The sequence below is a fragment of the Atractosteus spatula genome, chromosome 19 (genome assembly GCF_055471065.1).
Source record: "Atractosteus spatula isolate fAtrSpa1 chromosome 19, fAtrSpa1.hap1, whole genome shotgun sequence".
NCBI lineage: Eukaryota > Metazoa > Chordata > Actinopteri > Semionotiformes > Lepisosteidae > Atractosteus > Atractosteus spatula.
The window spans coordinates 13,826,054-13,853,806 of NC_142724.1; the positions used below are offsets into that span (position 1 = coordinate 13,826,054).

Genomic DNA, 27,753 nt, shown 5'->3' on the forward strand with positions numbered 1-27,753 from the left:
CCCCGTCACCATACTGGGGCAATAGGACCCACACAGACCACAGGGTGAGTGCCCCCTACTGGCCCCACTAACACCACTTCCAGGTCTCACATCCAGGTACTGACCAGGCTCACACCTGCTGAGGTCCAGTTGGCTGCAAGTTGTGAGTTGCAGGGTGACAAAAAACCTACAGCCACACTGGCCCTCTAGGACTGGGAACCTAACTTTAATACCAGTTACAGATACAATTTAAGGTGCACAGTACATGACATCATACATTCCATTCTGAAAAACACTTATTAAAAAATTTTCCCTGCATATAATGTAACATGAAAACCCTGAACTGATTTCCATGCTGCTGACATAAGATAATAAGGGGAGGATCTTACATGGAGTAAGGAGTTTTTTTAGATTAATTTTCTTCTAACCTTTATTTCTGTCTTCTAGCACCAAGAGGTTAATAGAGGGTCTCTTCTAAAGACTCCTTATTAAAAATTTAACTTATGGTTCTTTAATCACCTCAATCTTTTAATTGCTACAATCTGTACACATGACGATAAAGCTCATGCTGCTTGCTTCCATTCCCAAAAGATGTCTCCACACTTTTCAAGTTCATCCACGTCTCCTGCTTGGCTTGAGAGAGAGCTAAGGTAGAGGCTTCCACTTGGTGGAACTTTGCCAGCAGCCATATCACCCTGTAACTCACAAGTGGCAACCCACTGAAGCTCAGCAGGTGTGGGCCTGGTCAGTACCTAGATGGGAGACTCCTGGGAAAAACTAAGGTTGCTGCTGGAAGAGGTGTTATTGGGGCCAGTAGAGGGTGCTCACCCTGTGGTCTGTGTGTGTCCTAATGCCCCAGTATAGTGACGGGGGACACTATACTATAAAAAGGCGCCATCCTTCGGATGAGACATAAAACCGAGGTCCTGACTCTCTGTGGTCATTAAAAATCCCAGGGTGTTTCTCAAAAAGAGTAGGGGTGTTACCCCAGTGTCCTGGCCAAATTTCCCATTCGCCCTTACCAATCATGACCTCCTAATAATCCCTATCTCTGAACTGGCTTCATTACCACTGATAGCTGGTGTGTGGTGAGAGTTCTGGTGCACTGTGGCTGCTGTTGCATCATCCAGGTGGGACTGCACACTGGTGGTGGTGGTGGAGGGGCGTCCCCATTACCTGTAATGCGCTTTGAGTGGAGTGTGCAGAAAAGTGCTATAGAAGTGTAAGCATTTATTAATTATTATTATTCTTCCATGACCTGTGTCTTCTTTAGATGTAGCACCAATTGCACCACTTCAGCGCAGACAGCAACAGCGCGTCAAATAAGCTACTGATAACTCCAACTGCGCGTTCACACAGAAGAGACAATTCAGTTGCAGGGTTGGTAGACTTTTAGTGCTGGAGCCTTATGCTGCTCAAGTCCCATTCAAGCAAGACAGGCCATTCAGTGGAAAAAATCTCCTGGTACTGGAGAAGACCTTTCAGCTGTATCCAGGAGGAAAGATTTAGTAAGTTGAGCCCATTCTAAAGTCAGGTGTCTTGAAGTGCTTCTAACAGTTTAGGCAAGAATTAGTTCTATAGTTTTTACAATCAAAAAATGGGTTCTTACTATTTTAATAGTTTTAAGTTACTTAAGAAGGCCCATAAGAAGGTTTGCATTTACAGAAAAAATTGATCCAGGTGTTAAATACACCTTAAATTTTCTCTTTGCTTTACACTTAGTATATTGAAACCAAAGTAATTTCCTCTTCATAAGCTTAATAATTCTGCCTTAATAATCAGTGCTACATCTAAATAACTTCACTGCTTACAATTAAGTAGTCATTTAAAACTCACTTTAATATGCAATGCAAGTACGTCTGAAGCTTCTTATCCAATTTACTTCACTCACATTTTTCTGACCTGTCCTAAGGTTAGGTTTTTGAAATTAAGTACCTAAAATACTAGTAATTTCACATTTTCCATTTCATTTATCCCCCCCAAGATGTCTAATCGGTGACTTTTCTAATTGTAAAAGAATTTTCGATTAAAATAATTTTACTGCTTTTTAGTTGGAGCCAACATATGATCTTGGTAAATTGGAAAGATTAACTCTTTGTTTGCCCGTTGGAATTAATGCACCTAGAGTAGCTCCAAACAAAGACAAAATGGAAGATGAACTGGATTTTCAGAACCTATGGACTAGTGCAGCTAATTATGCATCAGATGTGACAAGTTCCAAATAGAGCTGATATTGTAATATTATACAATTTGTAACTGTAGGCAACTTAACTATGTAGAATTAGCTAGGAATTAGATTTATCTGTATATTTCAATAAATTGCATTACATATCAATAAAAAGGTCTCTACACAATTAAAGCTCATGGGCCTAAAATCTAATCAAGAATTATTTTTCATGAGGTCAACATTATAAAATTTTCCCCTTTTATTCAGCTCCAATTTCTGTCAAGATTTTAATGGAGGGAGTGTCAGCCATACTCACCCAGTACAATCGCTGTTGGTAGTGTGAAGCCAAACGTAACTCAGATCACAGTCACATGATTTTTGAAAAAAGTAGCTGCATTATCCATTATAAAGTCATATGATTTAGCTCATCCAAGATTTATGCATAAACCACTCAACATGTTGACATCTTTTTAGAATCCAGACACTTGTGCGTCTGTGATCTTACCTCCAGAAGGCAACTCCCTTTCAGAGACACCAGGAGGGTCTTGGGGTCTTGACTAGTTCAGTGAAGAGGGGAACTGCTTTGGGTTTCCCCTTTGTCACTCCTGGGAGACTTGATATACAGCCCCATTTAGTGGGCTGGGACCCTTGGACACCCAAACAGTGCACTTGAGGGTGCAGGCAGCTTCCAAATTTTCCCACAGATAGACTCTTCAATCTAGTTCTTCCACAAAACATGCCTGTTCATGCCCTTTCATAGTATGAGAACGTGAAACGTGAACATGAACGTGCATTTCAACCCCTTCACCAGTAATCTAATTCATTAACAAAATAACACCCAGTGAGCCTCTTTATTAGAACTGAAAGCCCTTTAGTAGGTCATCTGTTTTTGTAGTCTCTTCTTGGGCCAGCCTGCCACAATCCCCTGTTGTGAGTATTGATTGCTGATTATCGTGATGAGCGGTGACTGTTAAATGAGTTTCCATGTCAACACCTTTCCTGTCGTTTTAATTGTATTGGAAATTCTGCGATTACAGATCTGTCCGCAAATCGTGGCTCAATGATTTTTGGCATCTTCCTTTCAGGTTTATGTTTGACCTTTATCCCACTCAGAAAAGTAACCTGTTGCGTCAGGATATATCTATAGCCATCTGCCACTGGGAAGAGCTTTCTCTAAATCAATGCCAAGTAATTCCCAGATGCATGATGGATTCAAAGAAAAAAACAATGGCCGCATTTAACTTTTCTTCTTTTGGCTCCAGATCTACAGTTCTTCTAAAAATCCTGAAAATGCGCTAACGTAATACAAATGTCTAATATTAGTTGTATAACTTAAAGATAGGAAGCTTAGCAACTCTGTCACATTCACATACCTGGGAAACAGAAAAAAAAATGACTTGCACGTTAACTGGACATTACTTTAAGAATAGCAACTGAAAAGAAAATGAAGTTCATGTTATAGACAAGGTTCAAATGATTAAAATGTCATTTGCTTCAGAATGTTTTAGATGGATGTTCTATTTTAGAAGTTAATGTAAGGACAGTGCCACTTTTAGCAGTTTCTAAACATTATTTTTGATCATTTAAACCTTCTGTGCAACATTCCCTTTCTTTCTTTTTTTTAATTTGTACAGTTCAGTTCATCTGCCTCTGGCGTTTGTGATGCTTTATCTTTCTAACCTCAGATTTCTGCCACAGCTTTCATAAGTCAGTTGACATGTCCTGCAGATGTTACCTGCTGGGGGACACATTTCTTGTTTTCAGAGTTTCTCTGCGATCACCCTTACCCTCATCCTTTGCCTGCCTTGGGAGTTCTCCACCTACATCAACAGGAAAATGTTCTCAGAAATGCTTTCCGAGCTCTCTTTTCCCCTACATCCTTTCATAAAGATCTCCCTCTCATGATTGGCAGTCGCTGCCTTACCTTCTGAGTGAGGCCAGTGAAAACTTGTAGGGTCTCCACAATAAGTTGCAATCATCAGAGTACAGTACACCAGGTGGATATTATTGCACTCAAGCAAGTACTCACGTCAGATTGATTCTGGAGAACCAGTCAGATACTCAAGATCCTTGGAGTCATATTTCAAGTGATTCTTGGTTTAGCTTTCTTGCACTGGCTCCTTGTGAATTTCAAAATGAAATTCAAAATACTCTTGCTTGCCTTTAAGAGCCTGGATAGTTTAGCGCCTAGCTGCATCAGTAACCTGGTGGTGTATCTCTCTACACACCTGCACTTTGTTTGCACTCTTTGGAACCTGGGCCTTTGTCAGTTCCCAGAACTGAACTCGGAATCTTTTGGACTTTTACTTCGCGGCTGTGGAAAGATCTCCTAGCCCATACCAAACCTTTTAGTCAGAACCTTCCAGTCTAATTCCATCTAATGCTTTGTATTAGTTTGTGTACATACAGTACGTGTGGCGAAAATGTTTTGTCTTATGAAATAATGAAATGTCCTAGACTCTGAGGTCTAAAGAGCATAACTGCTTAGACAGTTAGACTTAGACTTCATATATCCATCTTTACTCCACACAGCAAATCCAGTTTGTCATCTGGAAGCTTCATGTTTCCTATGGATACACTTAACATCTTAAATTTCTTTACAACATTCCTAATGTGTAGCCCAATGTCTGTCTTTCAATCATTACAACAGTAGTCCTTGGTTTTAAAGGTATTAAGTTGAAAGAAGGAGCTGTTACACCATTCAACAAAATAATCCACTACATGACCAGTAGTGGGTGGAGTTGTGGTACTGTGGTTAAGGATCTGTGACTGGAAGGTTGCTGGTTCAAATCCTCTGGTTGGCAGAGGAATCCTACTCTGTTGGGCCCCTGAGCAAGGCCCTTAACCCAAACTGCTCCAGGGGTGCCGTATAAATGGCTGACCCTGTGCTCTAACCCCAAGCTTCTCTCTTCCTGCCTGTGTGTCTCATGGAGAGCAAGCTGGGGTTTGTGAAAAGACAAATTCCTAATGCAAGAAATTGTATATGGCCAATAAAGTGATCTTATCTTACCAGTGTCTAAGTCTTGAAGAAGACAGAATGTATAGGAAGGTGGATAGTTCACATTCCTGTGGAGATACAGTGGAAGAACAAAGTTGCTCTGATATAAAACACTTTACCTTAAAATTTAATTTTATCTTTAACATCATAGAGGGATTCAGAGCACAGTTCTCTGTCTGCACGATACGTGCTTAGAGAAACCTACCTGCAGGGTGAAATCGCCCTCTGTTCTCAGCGTCTAAAACATTGCATGGACAAGAAGTCTCTTCAGAGTCACACTCTGCTAGTGTGAGGAAATGCCCAATGCATGAGGAGGCTCTGAACTTGGACAAGTCTCTATCTGTCACTCCTGTACTGTTGAAGGGAACCAAGACTCACAATGTCAGGAGCTTCAGAGCATGTGGTGTCCCAACTGAAAGAACTCCCAGCCAGGCTGCTGCTCACAGAGGTCCTCTTACAGTAAGGTGGGGAGAAGGATCTGACTGACCTGCCTGGGACACCACTGAATGAAACTGAAGCCTGACAGTGTGAAGAACACAGTTTTAGACTGTAATGGGAAGATCACAGGGAGAGTTTCTGCAACCAAAACGGCTCCTTTTTCAGGAGCTGTTTTTCCTCTCTCCATCACACCTAAAAACACACACCTGAAGAAGGCTCCACAGCCAAAACTTTGTGTCTCTTTTCTTTCAGCATGCAATACATCTTTACTTGTTCCTTTGCAGCCTACGCATGCTGACGCAGCTCCCTTCTTGAACTTCTTCAAATCTACAGTATTCTGTTCCAGGATGGAGGTTGTTTTCATGATTATTAAATGTAAGTTTGTCATACTTTTTAACCGATATTTTCAAATATTATTTCAATATTGGAATTATTCAATTATATATATATAGAACTAGAATATAAGGAGACGATTTAAAAGCTGATGAACAGTCAGCATGTTCATGTAGTTTATCTACCAGCAGAGGGCAGTGATTGGAAGAAGACTAAAAATCGTTTCATTCTGTAGCACTCCAGAAATCAAGGACTGCAAATTGCACAATTCATTTTAGACTAAAGACATGTCTACAGCCTCTGTATAGGAGCAAACTCTCTTCTTAATGACATGCTTTTAATAATTTAGCTAAATCAGTACAAGGCTAATTCCATTTGGAAAAAAAAAAGATCAATCCATGTAGCCTGGTTTATATTTGTCAGTATTTCATCACATTACTTTCAGTAGCCACTTATCTGATTTAGGGTCTTGTCACCCAGACCCTATCCTGGGAGCCAATTAACCCACCAGCATGACCTTGGACTGTGTAGGAAGACTGAACACCCAGAGGAAACCATCATAAACACAGGGAGAACATGCAAACTTCACACACGTAGCAGAACTGCAGAAATCACACCTGATGTCCAAGGCAGCAATGCTAACAACTGCAGAAATGTGCCAGCCCATCTGTGAATATTTCTTGAGAGCAAATAGGTGATATGGTACTGTATCCCCGAAGTTAATAAAAACCTGTCTTAAATTAACCAAGCAGTGTCTCCCTTTTTCACTTCAGAAAATCTTTTACAGTTTTCTCTTTGCTTCGAGGAAAACAGTCTTGGGGAAATGGTTCCCAGAAAGAGTTTTCAGAAGGAGTCCAGGCAGTTGAATGAGTCAGCACCTCACACATTTAAGAGTTTACAAGCAAAGTCAAGGTTGTGTAAAAATACTGATTTTGTTTTCAATGGCTGATCAGAGGGAACCCACCTGTCATGACGGTGTCGAGGTGCTCTCTGTGTGGACAGGCGGGGTGACAGGGCAGGACAGAGGGTCAGGACTGAAGATAGAAGCAAGCATACGGCTAAACTGTGTTTTAATCACGTCACTAATTAAGAAAAGGCCATACTTGAGGGATTTCCTGAGCTGTTCAGTCTTATTTCATCGGCTTTATCCCAATTGCCAAGAGTATGAAATGTGTCAGTTATCACAGTGTACACGGACAACTGTATTGAACTACTTCAAAAGAAACAGCAATTTGTACGCATTTACATTTTTAGAAAATTACGTTATAGGTATGTTTACATGCTTTTTTTATGATTATGCTTTGAAGCCAAGTGTGTATTTTGGAGTGCCATGTCGAAACTATCTGCTTTTAGGTTAACTAATAGTCGACTAAATTTGAAATCTAAACAAAATCCAAATCCCAAAGCAGACCAACAACCCGAAAATTTGAGAAGGGTAGAACATCATGCAATTCTGATGTGGTCAAGCAGCATGAGCTAACGTTTGCCTGAACTCCCCTTTACTACACCTGACACATTGCTATGTGAATGTTGTGTATACATACTTGAACAATCTTAAAAATGAACCAAATTAAAGATATACAGTTGTGTCTGCTGTATTACAAACAGTAGGGAGATGGCATGTTTTCAGCTCTTTCCAGAAGAGGATACTCATGTAAATGTTCTGGGTTCAGGGTGCTAAACAAGATAACCCTCTGACATCCAGATGGAGTAAGACTGATGTGGCTGAGGACCTGGTCCTTAGGCATGGTGGAATTATTCTCTGTCTAGCCAGCGGCGCTAGGCCAGGTCCGAATCACGGCAGGGGCGGTCAGAGCCACACTAGTGACTGGTGTGATGCGGAACTCTCACATGATGCAGGGCTGGTCATTGGCGTGGGGGGAGTTATGTGCTGTCTAGGCAGTAACACTGATTATGTATGGCGCCCGCAAAGCACTACGCTCAAAAGACACCTATCCGCCACACATGTTAAAATCACCCCAGTGCATTCTAATCAGCCCAGTTCTTTCAAATCCAAGCCTGTAGGTCTGGGCCTGTAGAGAATATCGCTGTGAAGCCAAACAATGACTTTATTCAACAGCATCCACAGATGGCCTCATGTTGCTCAGCTCAACCGTATTGTTAAAAGACAGGTAACAGTTCGTAAATGAGGAAACTTTTAAATTTAACCTTCTTCCAGCCTATTCCCTGTGGGATTGTTCTTCCTGTGCTACAAGCAGAATCTCAGCATATTCCACATCAAGCTTGTGACACTCTGAACTTCCCACACCAGGGAGCCCCTGTGAACTATTACGAGTAACAGTTGTTTTTTGTCTTATTTTTCGCAAAGTGGCAACCACAAGCACTTATTATTTCTACGGGGTTACTATCATCATGAGAGAGAAACAATAGGGTCAGGATTCCTTGGCATACAAAATCGCACATCTTGCCTCTTACTAATCAAAGCCATTACAGGGGTGTTACACTGCTAGGACACATCTTCAAAGATGACAATTTTAAGTTTGGCAGAGGAAACCACGAAAGAATCTTCCACAATTTTAGGTCAAGCTATTGTTAATACTGTAAACACTGTCCTCCCTTCTACTTATTAGAAAAGCACAGTGGCTGGAAATGTAATGTATAAACCAATGAAAACCAGGAACACAGGACTGAATTGCACTGAGACATTTATTTATGTATTTATTTAATTCACTTGGACCGAATGCAAATACAGCAAACACACACCACCAAGCACTAAGGGGCAATGTAGAGCAAAGGGGGTGACAGGAGTGGGTGGGGGGAGAAACGTATTTAGTGGGTGAGAGTTGGGGGGAGCAGAGTAAATAGGTGCTCCTACTAGCCGTGCACAGAGCTACAAGGGTGTAGACTGGGATGCTCACGCCACTAGTGCTTTGTTTTCTGCAGTGCACAGAGCTCCTTTGCAGTAATGCAAAACTGTCCACACAGAGCCTGGCCACTGTCAGCAATGATACTCTCCGTCTGCATGACCCCTGCAGATTCCTCTTTGCACTTGCCTGAGTCTCCTGAGTGCTGCTGCGTGTATATAACTAAGGTCATTTTTTTCACACAGCCGAGTTCCCACATAAAGACAGGCTATGCACAGTGGTAAAATACTGTCCCGGGTACCTGTGCTGCACAAACTCCTCATGCTGTTTTCAGAGTTCAGCTGCACCAGTGGGGCAGATTGCACTTATCCGTTAAAACTGCCCACTTGTAATGAGACGTGTATCGGTATGATCCATGTCTGACTCCAGCAGCAGATACAGCACTATCCAACTGCAAGGTGATACCAGACCTCTTGGCCTGGTTAACAAGAAATCTGTTTTAAACATTTACATTAACAGCCCATGCTAAGTTTAAATTAATTTAAACGATACAAGTAAACAGGTATTGCTGTGTCATGTTCTTTCTGGACAACATCTGAAAAATCTGAAACATTGAGATTCATTAAGCTCCCTGCCTCCCCATCCCACTCCATACACCCGCTGAGATAGATGCTGGAGTTCTACAGTATCACAAGCAGGGGATACTCTCAAGTAAATCTGGAGTCATTTCCGAGAGCCTGAACCCCAGAGCTTTGGTACAGTCAGGCTTGTCCCAACCCGCACTCTGAGCCAGACCGCACCATTGCTGACAGTGACTAAAGCTGCACTTTGGAACGGAGTGCCATGAACATTACAGACAACCATCAACTCCAGCATTACCTGACAAAAAAAGAACTTAAAAAATATATTTATATATATATATTTAAGAAACAAAAGTCACCAGCAGGTAAGACAGATCAGGATTTGATTTTTTCTTTTCCTGAAAAGGTACATTAGTGGTCCAGTGAGGGTTTTGTCCCATCCCCAATCGAGTGCAAGAAGGGAGGCGATAAACTGGGTGTCGAGGTGATGTGAAACCATGGCAACCGCATCCAGGGGGCTGCAGAGATGCAGTACCGGGCCACAACTAGCCATGTTGCCAGGTCAAGCTGTGAAGGCTACAAATACAGGCTCAGCAAAGCTGTATCTTTCCTTCCTCCAAGAGCCTTCATTGTGAAACCACAGCACACTAAAATAATATTTTTGTAAGACCTTGGCACTGTAAGTGTGATCGTAGCAGAACACCGGCTACTTCAAGTAAGCTTTTCTGTATCAGTCTCGCTAAGAGGCCACTTTGATCTAGTGTTTATATTCTGGGAAATACCTGCTGCACATAACATATATCGCTGGATTGCATTAATAGGTGTTGAACGTTGTGTGTTCGCTGGCTGTCAGGGCTTGGCTACTGCTTGGGTAGATTCAGATGTGTGGGTATGGCTCTCAAAAGCTGGACTGCGCTATCCTGAACAGCAGGGACTCTGGGTTCTGTGATTGACGCGGCTCAGCTTCAATGTGTTGGCTCAGTTCCGCCGGGAAGAGAAAACCGGTTACAGATCACACTGCCTCTGCTGTGTTCCGCAGACAGAAAGTTGCCTGGGATCAACCTCTCGTTGGTGCATTTCTTTCCTCTGGGGTGTTTGTACTCACCCAGCGAGAGAGATCATGCACTCGGTTCCAGGAGGATAAAACCCTTGCCCCACATTCACCATTCTCATAAATACACAGGCAAATTCATACATTATAAATTAATAAAAAAAAAACCACAAAAGAAAAAGATCTCCTCACATTTCCATATTACTAAATAGAATTCATATATTAAAACCAATTTACTGTCTATAATCCAATCTGTAATGAGACTACATCAGGATTCATTAGCTTTTCAACAGTAGCGATGGGGATGGAGGCGACATTTGAAGGCAGGCATGGGGAAGGGGTAGGAAACTAAAATTGGGGAGCCCAGGTTTTTGGAACCAAGCCCGTTTTATTGAATTGGAACTTTAAAAAAAAAATGAGGCAAAACCCAAAAGTAACAAAATGACAACCGACGTACGAGAAAAAGATTTTCCGCCCTTGTGTCTTGTTGGTATGGGAGCACAGGCCCCTGAGCCTACGGTGGCGATGGAGCCCCTGCCCGCTGGTCGAGGTCCATCTGCACACATGCACCGTCCCATCAGGCCTTGCCACAGCGGAGGAGCTCCTCGATTCCTGCTTCTCCTGTCTCTGCTGCTTCTCTGCTCCTTCTTCCCGCCCCCTCTCGGGCAGCGTGGAAGCACAGCCACAAATGTTCCAAGGAATTGCATGTCTTTGCACGGATGTCAAGGATGCTGAACTAGTTCTGCCTCTATTCCCGATGCTAATGTGTTTCCCCAGCGGGGAACAGTCCTGTATTCTAAGCCAGCGTCTGGATTTTTTAAAAAGTCGTTTGGCTTAAATTAATTTACAAACCAGCCCTGAAGCCATCCAAGCTGTTTTTGTCTGGATAGTTTTCTCCCACAAGTTATCTTTTCCAGTGTATGTTGTTAAGAAAACTGAATTATCTAACAGTGCTCGACTTGCTCGTTTACATCGGTTTGGGGCCGGGCTGTGTTCTAAATACTACTTGTTTTAAACAAGACGTTCTAAACAAACTGGGGGTAGAATGATACCATTCATGGTGTTTGTGTCAGATTTGGCTGAACACTTTGGCACAGAGCACGACAGAAACGAATGAGGAAGTCTGAAAAAACTCTAAGGGAAGGGAGAAGTCACTGAAATATCTCTTATCTCCTCTTCCTGTCCCCTGACTACAGCGAACTCTGAAGCCCATGCATGAGGAGGACTGAGAGACAGCAGCACAGGCCACAGTGTGTATGGATTTGACTGTTGTGGATATATAGTAATAGGGGACATTAAGCAAACACAGGATGGGAACCTGCAGAGTTGAGTCAACAGGGCAATGAGGAAGAACACATCATTTCCTCACATGTCTACAGAACAGAACTGAAATGAAGGATTCTGGGCTTACCTAAGTGCTCAAATATGACGATAATATCACTTTACAAACACATAACCCCCATCCTGCAAGAGTGAATATACAGTAACAAACAGGGGCTCGTATGGTCCAAACTGTTGTTCCTTCTGCTCACAGAAACCCTTATGATTTAGTGGAGTGGAGGACGAAGGAGGGCTAGCTCCAGTCCCTGTGAACGGGACTCAAACCTGTTGCCACGAGCAACTCTGTGTCCGATCTCTGTGCTCCTGCTCCCTTCCCACAGGCCTCAGGCCCGACAAATACAGCAAGTGTTTTGGCCTACCCATGGCAAACCAAGCTAGGCAAAGTGCAACAAAAAAACACGACGTCACTTGAAAAGCAGAACAGAAGACTTTCTAAAATGCGTTAGTCGTAGGTGTGCGTAGTTTGCATGTGACTACCTTTCTAAGTCTAGTTTTGTGGGTCAGTCCAGGCGGGGTTTGGGGTGGGGTCAGGGGGGTTGTGTCTAGAAGCAGCAAAGATCCCCAGGTGAAAGGAAGAACATGCTCCAGCAGAGGGGTGGCTGTTGCACTCACAGGCGGCGCTGGCGGGAGTGAGTCCAGGGGGGGGAAGAGCAGTGGGGGCACCCCGTGTGGCGGGGCCTCTCATTGCAGTTTCTATCGCGAGCTCGTCTGCAGTTCTGGTCGTCCTCCCGTGCAGCAGATGGGGTGTGGTGCGGTGTGTTTTTCTCTCTCTCTCTCTCATCCGTTGCCAGCGAGTGAGGTTGGTACTGGGAAGCAGCCAGGGGGCTCGTAGGCATTGGCGGGCAGTAGCAGGCGAGGGTCCCCTCCCGTCCCCATTCCCAGCAGGGGCCCGGGCTCCGGAGCAGGCGGTTCAGAGATCAGGACTGTGGGAGAACACAGACCGCCTTAAAAACTCACAGACCGCCTTAAAAACTGATAGACCGCCTTAAAAAACTCACAGACCGCCTTAAAAACTCACTTCCCATGAGCGGCACAACTGCTAAAGTCATTCGAAAATTCACTGCTCTTTGCGTATTCATGCAAAGCATTGCCAGAAGCCATGAGCAGCTAAACAGATGGTAACCTACTCCTGTTTTTTTTTTATAAAACTGCATTTTTTAGGAAGATAAATGTAAATGTAATACAAATGTAGATCCTGTCTGCCCAGGCTTAAAATGTCTAACAGGCGTATTCACCCCTTTCCAACAAGTCCCATATTATCGGACTGTTGATGCATTTTGTTAAAGTGAACGTTTCTTTTTTTAAAGGTGAATGTTCAACCAGAAGGCGTCAAAGTGGGGCAGTGGTCAGCATTGCTGCCTTACAGCACTGGGGCCCTGGGTTCAATTCTGGACCCGGGGTGCTCTCTGGGAGGAGTATCTTGCTGAGAAGAGATATTTTGCTGTAAACATATCAGTTATGCCCTTGTCAAAATGGCTTGTAAGTTATGCTAAGGGATCTTTTCACATGCCTTTTGTTGATTTTTAACTTGAAAGGTGAAGCCCAGTGTTTCTTCTGCAATTGTTCTACAAAATACTGATTTTCTTAGGTTTTTCTTTTGGCTATAAAAACATTGGATTTCTCATTTATGCATAGCAAAGGGTGTGATTTTCTTTTCAGACAGCTCAGTGCTCTTTTACAGCTCTTTGCTGTAGGAAATTATCATTACCATCCTCCTAAGGAGCTTCTTAGTGGGTGACACACTCCCAACACGTTTTACAGGCAACCATTACACTGATGTTTTGCAAAAGCTCATGTCATAACAGGGTCCAGAAAGGCAGAAGAGGTCTAGAAAGATCAGTCATCAGAAACTGTCAGAATTAAATTACAAACTACAGACACAGGTTGACAATCACTGTCCAGGGTACCTCTGACTTGCTGTGTTTCTCTTGAGCAGTGGATTGTGTTTCCCTGACAACCACTGCCTTGGTAACCAGCATGTCAGGGTGCTGTTGCTTGGCTTCTTGTATAGCCAGGGCCAGGGCCTGAGAAAGAAGAGAGGAGAAGATTATTTGACAATCTGCTGGTCAAATCAATCACTGTGACTCCATATCCTTTATGAAGTTTTTGTGTTGCTCTACACGATTTAACAACTGGTTTGTCACAAAAAATGATAATCAAGTTCAAACTAGCAACAATTTCCCTGTCCCAACAATCTCCATACAGATAACTAAACTGATTAAACTACAAAGGTTCTTCCTCTGAGAGCTCAGAATAGATGATCAGGATTAATAACACATAACACAGCAATTCCCACCACATATAGAACACAACAGATAGGCTGAAGAGGTGTGTGAAAGGGTCTGTCTAGTTCTGTAGGTCTTGACTTCAATCTAGACTCAAGACTGGTTACTAGTATCTAGTAATAATGAATTTTGGCTTCATTTTGAGTGTTCTTTTGCCGATGTACTGTAAACTATTGATGTACCCGGAAGAACAGGATCAAAGAGAAACATAGACGATAGATGTGCCAGTATGATCTGAAGACAACGCACCTGGTCTTGGTCGACATCGTCATCCCCAGTGATGATGATTCTCTTCTCGATCCTGGTCTCCGAGTATCCACCCTTCACAGTCTGCAACACAACAGCACACTTCAGTCTACAAGACTGCTAGAAGCAATCCAGTCTGATGGATCTGCTTTTCATCGCGTAGAGCAGAGGATTAAGTCAATACAGTTCGCCAGCAATACAGTCATGAACCACAGAGGGGTTTTTACAATTGGGTAGGAGGAGAAGCCCCTTTCTGGGGAAAGAGAGGAGACTGGGTTAAAAGTGTGCATCCAATCTGTCACAAAAAAAGGATCTGCTTTTTGCACTGTCTTCTTGTTGCTCTAGTTACAGTGCCTGTTGCTTGCAGTCTAAATACTTGTCATGTGCACAGCATCACATTAGCCTGCAGCAGGCAGTTTTATGATTTACCTTACCACGCCCAAGCTTTACTGAGATTTCAATGTGTTTTACTAAACTCTGTTGCTTTTAATGTCTAAAAATAAATCTATTAGGCCCACTCTGTAAGTCAGATGTTGTCTGTAACTTACGGGGCGCAACCCAAAACTGAGTCATCACAATCCTCTCTAATAACCTGAAAGTTTCTCCTACACAAGCGTGTTTTTGTGTAAGCCTTTCAGCAGCGTGGAGAAAACAAATATTGCATTATTGCGAGTGGACACGGCATTATTTCGCAAATAATTTTGAATGCAAAATCTGAAAAAAATGTAAAAAACCATTTTGTGACTTTGTTCAAAAATAATTGTTTAAAAACTGAAATACCATCTTCATGAAAGTACTCTCTTACATTCATCGAATAAAACAATAGTGTTACTTTCCCTTTTGTAGGAAGGAATTAGTATAAGGAAAATGTGTACTACTGTACATCTACTTTTAGACATCAAGTATAACTCCAGGTAATGGAGCGTTCCTGGGTTAAACGTGCAGCATTAAGACATACTCCAAGAAGGACAGCTACATCCAGAAGGATGGGATTAAACACAGCTGGGCGCACAGCCCATCGACATCGATGTGGAAGATTTGGCTGATGACATTTTGAGCGCTGCCGGCCTTCACGAGCAGCTCAGCGAGATCCAAAAACGACAAGACACTGTTTCAAAACCAAACAGAATCACTAAATGCGCTCTGGATCAAAGCGAAAGAACAAAAAACAATCCTGGGAAATGGAGCTCTTGAAGGTTTTGCTACCATTTTTTTTACAACCAACTTGTGTGAAGCCGGTTTCTGAGCGCCCCCCCATCACAGAACTGAAGCTTTGAAGCCGGCAGCAACCAGAGCAGGACTCAAGACGCAGCCTTTCAAAATATAGGCCAGGGTTTGAACTACCTTCAAAGCTTGTGGAAAGTTGCAAAGTTTTTTATGTATTATCTGTGCTTCTGCAAAACTATTGTGCACTACCACTTAATAAAGAAACCATTTTCCTAAGCTATGTATTTAGTACATACAACATTAAAGTAATTAAAAGGAAGTCAATTTAAAACTGAGGCTGTGAAGCTGACTCCCAAACCAAAAAAGGTTTAGGAGCCTTGCCGTAAGTGTCCAGAGGTACTGTACAGCCTGTGGAACACCTGAGAGGCATGGCATGACTGTTCACATCCCAGCACAGCCCAGCGCCCTTTCGGAACTCTGGGGGGTCGTTACCTTGGTAACATGTGTGGTAGTTGCTGAGGTAACGTTTTCTGTGGTGACGCTGTGTGGGGACATCCCCGCCTCCTTCCCCAAAGTGCTGGTCTTCACCTGTAAACAACCCACGAGAGCCAGTCAGTTCCCCAGGCCTGGCCACGGACTAGCAGTCTGCATTAACAGGTGGCCCATAGCTCTGTTCTTAGAAACATGTTACAAGTTCACTGGAGCATTCTTAACATTTTTTTTTTGTTTCTTAACCTCCACCACCAAGGGGTGAAGAGTTTTATGTTCTCAAGCATGACAAGTGAGATGAATTTAATAACTGCAAACATCAGTGGGTGCTTTTCTTCCTGTAACTTTTTCGGCTACCACCAGGACAACCGGGCCTGACTCTGCAAATTAATTTATATGTTATAAATAAATCATTAACCCTGGAACTCAAGGTCTTGTACTTTCCCCAGAGAGTAAACAAGCTCTCTCTCTTTAAAGCACAGATAAGAGAGCTCAGAAAAAAGTCTGTGGTTAGATACAAAATTAACAGTAAAGAACCTCAATAACAACATCCCAGGAGAATAAAGGGAGACTATTTAATACTGGAGGGCCTAGTGAGTAAGACTATTGATATTTCCAGTCTGGGAGCCAAGAGAGATGGTTTGTACTGTAGCTGCAGAGCCATCCACTCACATGACCTTTCAAAATAACATGAGGTCATTCATTTGGGAGAGAGACTTTTCAAAGGCAGCTGCTGGAAAAGGGGGGTGTACTCACAGGGGAACTGGTGTCCAGGGGTGTTGCCTGGGGACTGGGAGGTGCCTCCTTCCCACTGCTCAGACTGTGACTCTGGAGGAGACGAGAGCAGGGGGTTACATGCGATAGCAGAAACCCATTTTAAATAAAAGACAGGAAACGGGGAAACGTCTTCCTTCTCGACAATGTGGGGAAGCAATAAGAAGAGCAAATAGGATGCAGGGACACTGTTGTGTGCTGGTGGTATACCAAAATGAATTATGACGTAACCATTGCTAGACCATATAGCCAGTACAGCCAATGGCCTTCAGCCACAGTTCCTGGTGAGTGGCTTCACTATGTCCAGAGAGCTGTGCAGGCTGGAGAGTACAAGGTCAGGAGACAGTACTGGAACATGCAAAGCCCCTGAGAGAGTTTCTAGCTGGCTACAAACAGAAAATACCTCATCACATATTGCGATGAACCTCTTGCCTTAAAGTGGGGAGGTACAATCTGTGTGAAAGATGTCCAGGCAAGGTAATGAAATTGTATGCTAAGAGATGAATGGCTGGTCCAGGAAAACCAGCTCAGTATATCTGTAGCAGGGTTATCAATCTCTCACAAGCACCACAGGGCAATAAGCAAGACACTATGAGCTCCACCCTCGCGAAAACCAAAGGCCTGGGAGCTCTGGTCTGCACTTTGAGGACTGAAACTGAAATCCCTTCTTATACGTGGCTCCGAGGGTCTGCCTGTGTCCTGGGCTCACCCACAGGGTCAGCCAGATTCAGGTACCTCACTCTGTGACCGAGGCAAATCTGCTGGGAACTCTTATCCTTTGCAACCATATCGCATACAGATTTGCCTGGGGAACAGCCCTAGCAATCTCCTGTCGATGCTCCAGCAGCTGCCTGGCAATGCAATCTGTCAGAGGAGATTGCAGTATCCTGTCAGCGCACTCGCGTGTGTCACATGACTCTGTCAGCCCCAGTGAAGAAACGGTTCACAATGGAGGCTATGGGCGCTGCAGGACTCTGGATTGACAAGTACAGTATTGCTGAGAGTTTCACGCAGGTCAGCCGTCAGTTGAGTTTTGAAAGGGTAGTGAATTATAACGGTAATGATCAAAGGGAGAAATACTTTTTAAAAGGGAAATCTCTGGTACAATTACCTCATGTGTTTATTTACATACGTACCTTAACTATCTATCAATAATTATTATGATTAGTTTAAGAAAGGTCGAAATTTCTCACACTCAGCACAGCTAAGTAAATAGTTTAGTTCCTTTCTTGCACTGAAGCTCCTGAGAACTTCAAAAGCTGATACTGAGCCAGGTGTTGCCCATTGTATCTAGATTCACCTCAATAGCCACTTTCAGTTTCCATAACAATATAAAATGTTGTCAATACTATGGGGACCAAATATGATATTGTTCTAACATGGCTAAACATGTTATGTGAAATAATACCCAGAAACAAAAGCTGAAATAAAAGTTTCAGTGCTGCACAAAGCAAAAAAAGACATATTTCACTTCACTGTCTCAATACTTTTCACTGTATGCTTATTACATGAGTGTTCATGATGATGAGGGCGGGTATCCAGTCGAGCAGAGAGCACTTATGCCCAGACTGTGATGCCACCTCTGGTGAGAGTTTATTACCTTGCAGGTTCTCACCACTGCACACTACCTGTGAGTTTATTGGCCCTTACAACACTTTACTCTGTTTTCATCATCGTTTACCTCAGTAAGCTGTTCTAAATTCCATGCCATCTGCCACACAGAAAGGATCAAAAAGGCTCCATTCACAAAGCCGTAACATATGAGTTATTCAATAAAAGGATTTACATACAAAGACTCTCTTAAGGGCAGGATTCCTAGCTATGCTATTATTGTTACCACACTGGAATTCAATAAACCAGCTGCAGAGATAAAACGATGTGGAAAATGACAAACATCTCACAGACACCTCACAGATAGTGAAACATCTACACAAACCTTTATGAAAGAATGGAATCAACGAACTTGTAAAAAGGGGGGCTGATTTATACTCTAAATCTGTACTGAGTAGAGAATACAGCTGAACAGTATTCTGTTTACAGAGAAGGCTGTGAGTCTCCATCAGGCTGAGGATGATATCAACAACTAAGTCATTGTAAGGCAGTGAGTATATTAAATATTTTCCTTTTTATCAAAGCTGTTTAAAATGAAACTAAACATAAGATTGTTTCACTTTTTGAAATAATATACAACATGGTGCATTACAGGATGTTGGGTGTGGTCATTTTTTGACTAGTTACATGAGTCTAATTACTTCTACAAAAACACATTTGTGCAGAAGCACTAAAATTGCGTGTTTTGCAGTAAGTTATTGATGATAATATACTTTTATTTCTTTAACAGCTTGTAGATTCTGACTCATTTGCTGACCAACACAGAACAGGGAATGGGGAAACACAACATAATCTTTAATAATATACACAATATAAAACCTCCTACTGCAGCTACAAAATTACAACTGTACTGTAATTATGGATCCAGTTGCATGAGAGTGATAAAAGAAAGAGATGTGTGGAGCTGTGGAGTTGTCAAGCAGGAGATGAGGAGTTATGAAGATAGAGATACATACCGGGGAGGCTTCAGCAGGCTGTGCAGCCACAGTGACAGATACAGCTCCTGTCTCCTTACTGCTGCTCTCGTTCACCACCTGCTAATCATATAAAAGACACACATCACTACACAGCTTTGCAGTACTGCTGCAGGGTCACTGCCCTCGCATCAACACACAGCCATGCAACACTGCTGCTGGGTCACTGACAGCTGTGCAACACAGCAGGGTCACTGCTCTCACATCTACATCCAGCTGTGCAACACTGCTGTTGGGTCTTTGCCCTCACATCTACATACAGCTCTCCAACACTGCTGCTGGGTCACTGACAGCTGTGCAACACAGAAGTTGGGTCACTGCTCTCGCATCTGCATACAGCTGTGCAACACTGCAGCTGGGTCACTGATAGCTCTTAACACAGCTGCTGGATCACTGATAGCTCTTAACACAGCTGCTGGGTCACGGATAGCTCTTAACATGGCTGCTGGGTCACTGATAGCTCTTAACACTGCTGCTGGGTCACTGCCCTCGCATCTACATACAGCTCTCCAACACTGCTGCTGGGTCACTGTCCCCACATCAACACTGCTGTTGTGAAAGTGACAGGTCTGCAACACTGCTGCTGGGTCACTGTATGGTTCTGCAGAACTACAGTGAAACCCTTCCACAAGTTGCTGTGCTTCAACGGCCTCATTTCGAGCAAAAAAAAATCAAATTTACAGTCTAATCAGACAACTGTGGGGAGCAGAAGCCTTTATTTTTGTCCTTTCTGGAGATGAATTGGTCTGTCTTTTGTTTTATGGCTATCATAACTTTATTGTCAATTTAATTCCTCAAGAGCAACAACATAATTGAAGCTCTTCTGCGACAGAAAACCATATTTATCATAACATTGAAGTTCTTAATGACCACCTAATTCACAAAGCAGGTTTCTAAACTGCATTAATTGAACAGAAAATACAATCCATTTCATGTCAGAATGTTTGTACAGACACAGAGCTGTTCAACAGTACAGATTACTAATGCTTAGAATTAGCTACCTCAGTTACCTTCTGAGGTCTAGAGAAAGTTATTAAAGAAAGATGTTTTTTCTTTTCAGCTGCAGGTAGCACAGGAGCTCTCCAGAAGGATCACAGGAGAAACTTTTTCCTGCACCCTTTCAGTAATCATTTTATTTTATTGTTAGTTTTGTCCAACCACTTTATAAACAGCATTCTCTACAATAACAGGGATGTTGTAGACATTGGTATGAAATGTTATACTGAACCTGCTCAGATGTTTCCACAACGATGGTCTTAGTCTCTGAGGTGACAGGGGCTCCATTGGGTGACATGTCAGTTTTAGAGTCTGTTTTTTTGAGTGACTGTGCAACACTCACAGCACTGGGATCTTTCTTGGCCACAGGAGGCTGAGGAAGAAGAGGGACAGGTTAGCAACAGAGCTGTACTTGGCCCTGTCTGCTTCAGAGGAACAGCACTGAGAAAACAGACAAATGTCATAAGGAGACAAGGACCTTTTTTGTGATGACCCAGGGCTTGTATGGCTCAATACTAATGTGCTCAACAGGGAAAGATCTTAATAACACATTAGCACTTTTGGTGATTAACAGTTCCAAAACTTTTTGTTTCCCTTTATTTAAAGGCCTGAATTGCCAGTTCTACCTCATGCTCATGGAAACAGGCAAAACAGTTTCTCCCACACCTTTCACTAGGTTGGGCCTGCAAATAGGTAACTTTATCTCAGTGCACCTAGCAAGGCCTAAAAAAACCCACAATCTTAAAAGTATAAAGTAATTTAGTATAAGGGCGTTCACTGTTGGAACAAGCATTCATTGTAAAAACACTGCTCAGAAAAGACCACTGCCAGGAATCTTTATCACTGATTCTTTTGGCTTGCATTTATAACACATGGTACTTTCCAACTGTGACCTTTGCGGATTTCCTTGGGAGAAGAAGTGAGAAAAATAAACCAGCAATGAACAACTAAATAAACCCGGAGTTTCAATTCACATGCAGGACAAAGGCAGATCAGCCGTAAAAGTCATGTCAGTTTAAGGCGTCAAGTCCTGGGATGTGGGGTTCTCAAAGTAGCTCTTTCAGGAGCTCACCAGGAGCCTCACTCAAGTGTTCAGAGATACTGTACAAACGGCGTGCCCCGCCGTCTGGGAGGACTCAAGGCTTCACAGGTGAAAAACCGGTGCGTTTGACTCCACAGCAATGGAAAACACGAGAATCAACGCTGAGCGATGGAACAGAGAAGCCAAAAAATGAAGGGCAACTATAAGATGAGGCAAAAAATGGATTCACAAAAGCACGAAAATCAACTAGATACAAAAAAAATTAAATAAAGTGCCATGCTTCTCAGGAGGGTTTATTCAAAACCATACGGATGTCGTATTGAGATGGTCCACCGGAGCGTGGGGCGGTAGCATGCTGGACGGCTAACACAGACGGGATGGTTCATGCAGCGCGCTGGCGCGCGGATGGCTCCAGGCTGGGGCAGGGGAGGCTCTTTGCTACCTCGTGCAGAGGGAGATCTTCCGAGCGGCCGTCCTCGGCAGGAGATCTCTCCTGGGCGGCCATCAGGCGGGCCGAGTAGAAGCGGGAGGTCTCTTCGAAGTCGTCGCGGCCCACCTCGGGCAGCCGATCCCGCTCGCCCAACTCGGACATGCCCTTGGAGAACTCCTCCACCCCTGTGTGGAGGTCCATGATGACGGTGAAGTCCACCTCGGCCTCCAGGCTGGAGGTGGAGCTGACGGTGATGCTGGAGCACTTACGCTCTATGCCCAGGTGGGTCTCCTTCAGGTACAGGGTCTCGCGCTCCTGGTCGTCCTCGGAGGCTGAGCCTGTCCGTCTCTCCCAGGGCTCCCTCTGGACAAAAGACCAAGACAGTGAGACAGACGGGGGGGGGGGGGGGCGCCAGCGCACACAGGTCATTTCTTTCACCTGTGGCAATGTGGAGGTGAACAGGAGATGAAAGATGAACAGAGAAAAACAGGGAGAGTAAGCCCGGATGTCCTGGCTAATGGCACGGGAAGCAACTCCCGGAGTGTCTGTCACCGGACTCCTTCCAAAATTCCCCAAAAATCGGAAGCGTTGGTTAGACTCCTTGACTGTTGGGAGACCGGCATGTCATGTCATGGTCCGTGACAGGGGTGAAAAAGAGAAGACAACCCCGCTTCTGCGATGAAATGCGATTGTGCCACATCCATAAAGAACAAGAAATGGGATCTTAAAAGAAAGAGATTAGATACAACACAACAATGGCAGAGGAGAGACGGACAGGGGTTTCCGCATCGTTTTTCCCAACTGTATGTTGCATGCATGTTCCAGAACCAGTCCTTCATGTATACAGTACATTCCAAGGACAATTTTTCACAGTATCAATACAGGAGTGGTTACTGGATTAAACCAGAAACTGTCTTTAAGAAATCGACAATCACATTACCATAGAGGTGCACAGATCCACATTAAAGCAAGGCATTATAAAAAGTACTCGGTACCTGGCTTTTATCGGCCAGGAAAGGTTTAAGAAGGTAGAGTGGAACAGCCTTGAGAAGAGATGAGATGAGAGGCAGCAACGCACACAAGTCTAATGGACTTGGCAGCATGCAGTCTGAGGATTCGGGGAGTGTGGGGAGCGAACACGGGGGAGATCCAGGTAGTGAAAAGGTTAAAGGATGAGGTTAATGAGGAGACAGAGATGGACCAAGGCCAGAAAGGTTAATGGGCAATGGATGATGGAAGGGGGTGATGTTTTAAATCCAAGAAAAAACGGGCAACCTGAGATTCGTCTAGCGGCTCTTCGTGAATGGCGGGAGTGGAGAGGGGCTCCTGCAAAGGCAAAAGGACAGCGGTCCAGAGTTAGTCCAGCGTTGCCATGGCAACGGGGCTGGGAGGAAGTAACGGGGCCAGGCCTGGAGTCTACCGGCTCTCAAGTTCTCCGCCAAAAACGCCTCTCCTCAGAGACTCGACCAAACTCTGGCTCAGCGTGACCGGCCATCCCGCAATACCAAGAAATACCACAGCATATTTTCTATATCGGCATTTTAATACAGCTCCCTAAACTGTTAGGACCTTTCATTTCATTCTCAGCTCTCTCCATAAAGTAAGAACAAACCTTTCCCATTAGACTCATGCTCTTGTATTTAGTGACCTCTGAATTAGCCTGTACATTCAGACACACACAAATGAAAAAAACAGCCTTCAGATACAATGTGTAATACATTTTCATTACAATATGAATGCTGTTCCAAATTTCACATAATGAGACAATATGAAAGCACTAATTGTACATATTTCCAAACCTGCAAAACACATACTTATAATATGTATAATTGTATATTTTAGTTTTAGCTGGAAAAAAAAGACACCTAACCAAACCATTACAACAGTAGATACTGTAAAATGTCTATGAAACAATGAGACCAATGCAATGACTGTTTGTGCCTGTTCCAGAAGGTGTCCCACAACAGTAGTTACTCCAGTTAAATATGTATTTTATAAATCTCAAACAAAATCTGAAAAGAATTGGGCTCACAGATAGGTCCAGCACTAGGCCAAAATATTTATATAAATATATATAAATCACCACTATTGGAATACTGACAACACTGCCTGAATGTGTGTGACAATGTGACCTGATTGACACTGGGTATATTTGATGCAGAGTGCTGTATATTTCACTGCGTCACATCTGTGGTCATTGAGCACAGTATCTGAGATTGAAGCAAGTACAGCAGCAGTGGTCTGGCTTCTTTCTCCAGGTCAGCCAGGTTTAGACTGCATGTGGTGTCTACCACTAATTCCAAGCAGGCATTCGGAAACATTCAGCCAGAATTAAGAATTTGTGTTGGTTGTTTTTGTCAAACACCTGGATTTTTCCCCAGGAATTTCACTTCATGAAAAGTAATTCTGAACCTGTTGCAAAATAACCCACCTATGCCTCCATCAACATTCCACTGATACCAGAGCCTGACATATAGCAACTTGTAATTACCGCACTTTCTAAATTACTGTGGCAAATGTGCCGGGAAAGGTTTTCTTAGGTTTTCCCACCTAAGAAAACCATGCATCTCTCTCTCAAATTCTTGAAGCTGCTCTGCTAGTTCTGTAGAGAGTGGGAAAAAGCTCTGAGACACCATTCCCTAAGTAATAAAAGAGTTGAACGCTGACAAGGAAAGGTGATAACTTAGAAACATAAATGTATTGCAAGTACAATGCTTAAGATATAAACAGCTCACTGCATATGGCAGAAAAGGCCTTGATTGGTATTGCCAGTAAATGTCTAATCTGGGATCTCTAGTATCTGGTTCAGTTTGGCTGAAAACCTGATATTCTGTGAAAGTGCACACCCATATGCAGCACAAACCTTCCTCTGCTATCCTGCGGCATTGAACTCCCATGTGGAACATCTCATGAAGTGGAGGAGGCTGCAATTTCAGCACCTCACACGTATTTGTGGGTATAATATACATGATCAGCCACCCTCCTACAAATAGCCAAGGAACTAGGAAGGCATAAGAGAAATTAAACTGATCCCACATTTTTCCATCAGTTACACAGAGAAGTCAATAAGGGATACGATTTGGAGTGAAACTACATGCCACTGTTAGACTATACATCCCATCAGTCTTAACCAATAAGGTTCTTCTCTCCACCCCTGAACCCGAGTCATTCAGATTCGCCATCCCTGAATTTCTGTTGTGTGGTCATGCACAGCTTCTGGCCCCACTGGAGCCTACACAAAGTACGGTCCAGTAACGCCTCGGAGGCCGGCACAGAGGGGAGCCGTGGTGAGATGCAGAGCCTTCATTTTCCTTTCCGAACCTCAGAAACGTCAAGCTGATTATCAAAGAACAAAACAAAAGGTACTGAAAGGAAAGAGAAGGTCTGAACAAGGTTTCAGGAAGGGGAGGGGGGACGAAAGCCACAAGCCAAAGCATGGACACTACTTTGCTAGGTTCAATGCACAGCCCTCTACTGAGTTCTGCTGGCACGCAAGCAATAGAGCCTAAGTGTGCACCAAGAGGAGGAGGGGGAGGGGGGATGGGGTACAGTAGCTTGGAGAGCTCCACAACTCGTGAAGGAGGAGGAAAGGTGATGGCCGCACTACTGCATCAGCCAATGAGACGAAGCCAAAAAGTGCTGCATACACTTTTTCTTTTATTTTTCCTCTTAAGTACAGGCACATATACTCGGCGCATGTATACCCATCAGGTCAATAGAAACAAAAAGTAAAAAAACAAAACAAAATGGAGGTGCAGTTTCTCTTGAAGCACATGCTATGTATTGTTCCAATGATGGAAAGCGGATGCCAAGCACAGGTTTACCGCGTGTTTTTTCTTGGCCATTTCCAGGCTGGGGTCCTTGGAGGCAATCCGGCTGTTTCGGAGGATGAGTCCAGATTCTCGAGCCTTCTGGGTTTTAACGGGAGGCACGGGGGGAGCGTTTTTGTGGGTCACGAGGGTCTTTGTGCAGGGCAGACGGGGCTCTGCAGGCTCTTCGCAGGCCTTGGACGGATCTCGCTCTTTGCTGCGGGTCTTCGCTCTCTCATGCTCCTTCACATCCTTCTCCACTTCCTTCTGCAATCGCTTCTCATCCTCCAACTCCTCTGAGCAATGGGTTTGTTGCTCAGAGGGGTCAGGAAGCTCCGTGTGTTGGCTGTCAATTGGTTGTGCAAGACAGAGATTAGGACCCAATTCACGAGAACTAGAAGACTCATATCCCATCCTTGTGGCATCAGAGTAGGGCTCTGCTTGAATCTTTTCTCCGATATCCCTTAGGTCTTCTGTACCTATGTCTCCATTCTCATCCTGGATCACATGCTGTTTGGTTGTATCGTTTTGTGTTTCTTCTTTTTCCTCAGACAATGCTATTGTTTTAGGTTCAGGCACTGGCAGTGCAGGGAATCTTTCTTCAGCTCCTTCATCACAAGATCCTTCTTTAGCTTCATCTGCTGGGATCCCTTTGCTCACCTCTGATTTCTTCCAAGCAATCTGCTCCTCAGTACTTTCAGGCTCCCCTTTCTCTGATTGCTCTGGACTCAGAACATTACTCTCAGAGGTCTCTGATGATCTCATCTCATCTCCTTCCTCTTTGAGGATTCTCTCTCTTTCTTGTCTTCCTTCTGAAGAAACATCTTTTTCTGACAACTCCATTACAGACTCACTCTTCTCTTCACCAGGGAGCCCAGAATCTTCTTCTTCCTCCTCTACTGAATGCATCTCCTTGCTTTCAGGTGGTGGAACATGCCATGAATTCTCAGCCTCTTTTTCATCTCCAGGTGTTTCTTCTTGTCCATCGTCCACTTGTTGCAGCATAATTGGAGCTAGAACCTCTTTCTCCTCGGTTGCTCCTACAGAGCTCTTTAAACAGCTTGCACTACTTTCCGATTCATCTTTCACATGTCTGACCTCTGGACTCTTCTCCAAATCACAGAGCTTCTCTGTGTCTTTAGAAACACTCATCTCCAGCGAAGAAGGTGCTTCTTTCTCCTTTTCACGTTCCGGTGGAGTTCTCTCCATTTCTGCGCTCTGAGCTGTGCCTTGATCATCCTTCTCCATGACTCCCGTAGTACAATGTGTCTTCACTTTCTCATCAGCTTCTGTGTTCCGAGTCTTCCCAGTTGCATCCTCCTCACTTTGACGGAATACTGGTTCAGCCTCTTTCTCTTCCAAGTGACCGACATGTTCCGAATCCGAACCTGCAAGCTGATTTTTCACCTTAGGTTGCAGGTCTTTGGATTTCTGAGGACTACTAGTCTTAGTCTCTGTGAGCTTCTCTATTTCATCCATCTGCAAGTACAGTTCTGCAGACACAGTCCCGCTCTGTTGTTTGTTTGATGCAACATCCTGAGATTTTTCTTCTAAGTCTTGATCTGTCTTGGCTAACGGACTGCTGTCACTGTCAGAGTCTTTGTGCTGTTGTTCACCATCATTCAGCTTGACTTCTCTCTCGTACACAAACTCTGATGGCCTGCCCAAGTTGAGGCTCCGGGGTCTCTTTTCACGACAGATTCTAGTCTGCTCGCTTCTGTACGTGATGGTGCCTTCAGAGTTTCTTGCCTGAACCAAGTCATTATGGTGCAATTTGTCCTCCACTGGTTCTTGGTCATTAGCTGGAGCTTGGAGCTGAGAATCCATAGTGATGACAAGTTGGTCATAGTCTTTGTTTGTCTCAGGACTGTCTGGCTTGGTTTCACCAGATTCTTCATTTGAAGGAACAGTTTTGTCTTCTAGAGGCTCCTCTCCATGCTCTCTGTGGTCATGCTTCATTTCTTGATCATCTCTTGCACTTTTGGGTTCCTCTATTCCTTCACACAGGAAGTAATGACCTGCCTCTTGTGGTGAGATACTGGTAATGTCGTTCTCCTGTTTCAATTCAATGGTCAGGTCCTGTTGGCTAGTTGCTTGTCTTTCAATTAATACCCACTCCTCAGAGCCCTATATGTTGATATAGATTAAACACAGTTAGCATAGCTTGCTGTCATAGTGCACTGCCTACAGATATTACAGCCTATTTTCTCTTACTGT

General features: G+C 43.7%; 1 protein-coding gene across 5 annotated transcripts in view; it reads right to left on the minus strand.

Moving 5' to 3' along the window:
• Positions 1 to 8,564: 8,564 nt before the first annotated feature.
• Positions 8,565 to 27,753, minus strand: part of LOC148818130 (uncharacterized) — a 99,219-nt gene continuing 80,030 nt past the window's right edge. For 3 of the 5 annotated variants that reach the window (XM_088937547.1, XM_088937544.1, XM_088937545.1), the window contains exons 17-24: positions 25,552 to 27,663; positions 20,488 to 20,628; positions 19,242 to 19,322; positions 16,657 to 16,728; positions 15,904 to 15,999; positions 14,248 to 14,328; positions 13,621 to 13,737; positions 8,565 to 12,636 (exon numbers count right to left, since the gene is read on the minus strand). In XM_088937547.1, coding sequence (XP_088793673.1) covers positions 12,631 to 12,636; positions 13,621 to 13,737; positions 14,248 to 14,328; positions 15,904 to 15,999; positions 16,657 to 16,728; positions 19,242 to 19,322; positions 20,488 to 20,628; positions 25,552 to 27,663 — 2,706 coding nt within the window. In that variant the 3' untranslated portion in view covers positions 8,565 to 12,630. Of the gene's footprint in view, positions 12,637 to 13,620; positions 13,738 to 14,247; positions 14,329 to 15,903; positions 16,000 to 16,656; positions 16,729 to 19,241; positions 19,323 to 20,487; positions 20,629 to 21,739; positions 22,091 to 23,002; positions 23,054 to 25,551; positions 27,664 to 27,753 lie in introns of all 5 variants that reach the window. The other 2 variants (XM_088937548.1, XM_088937546.1) reach the window with 2 other exon arrangements.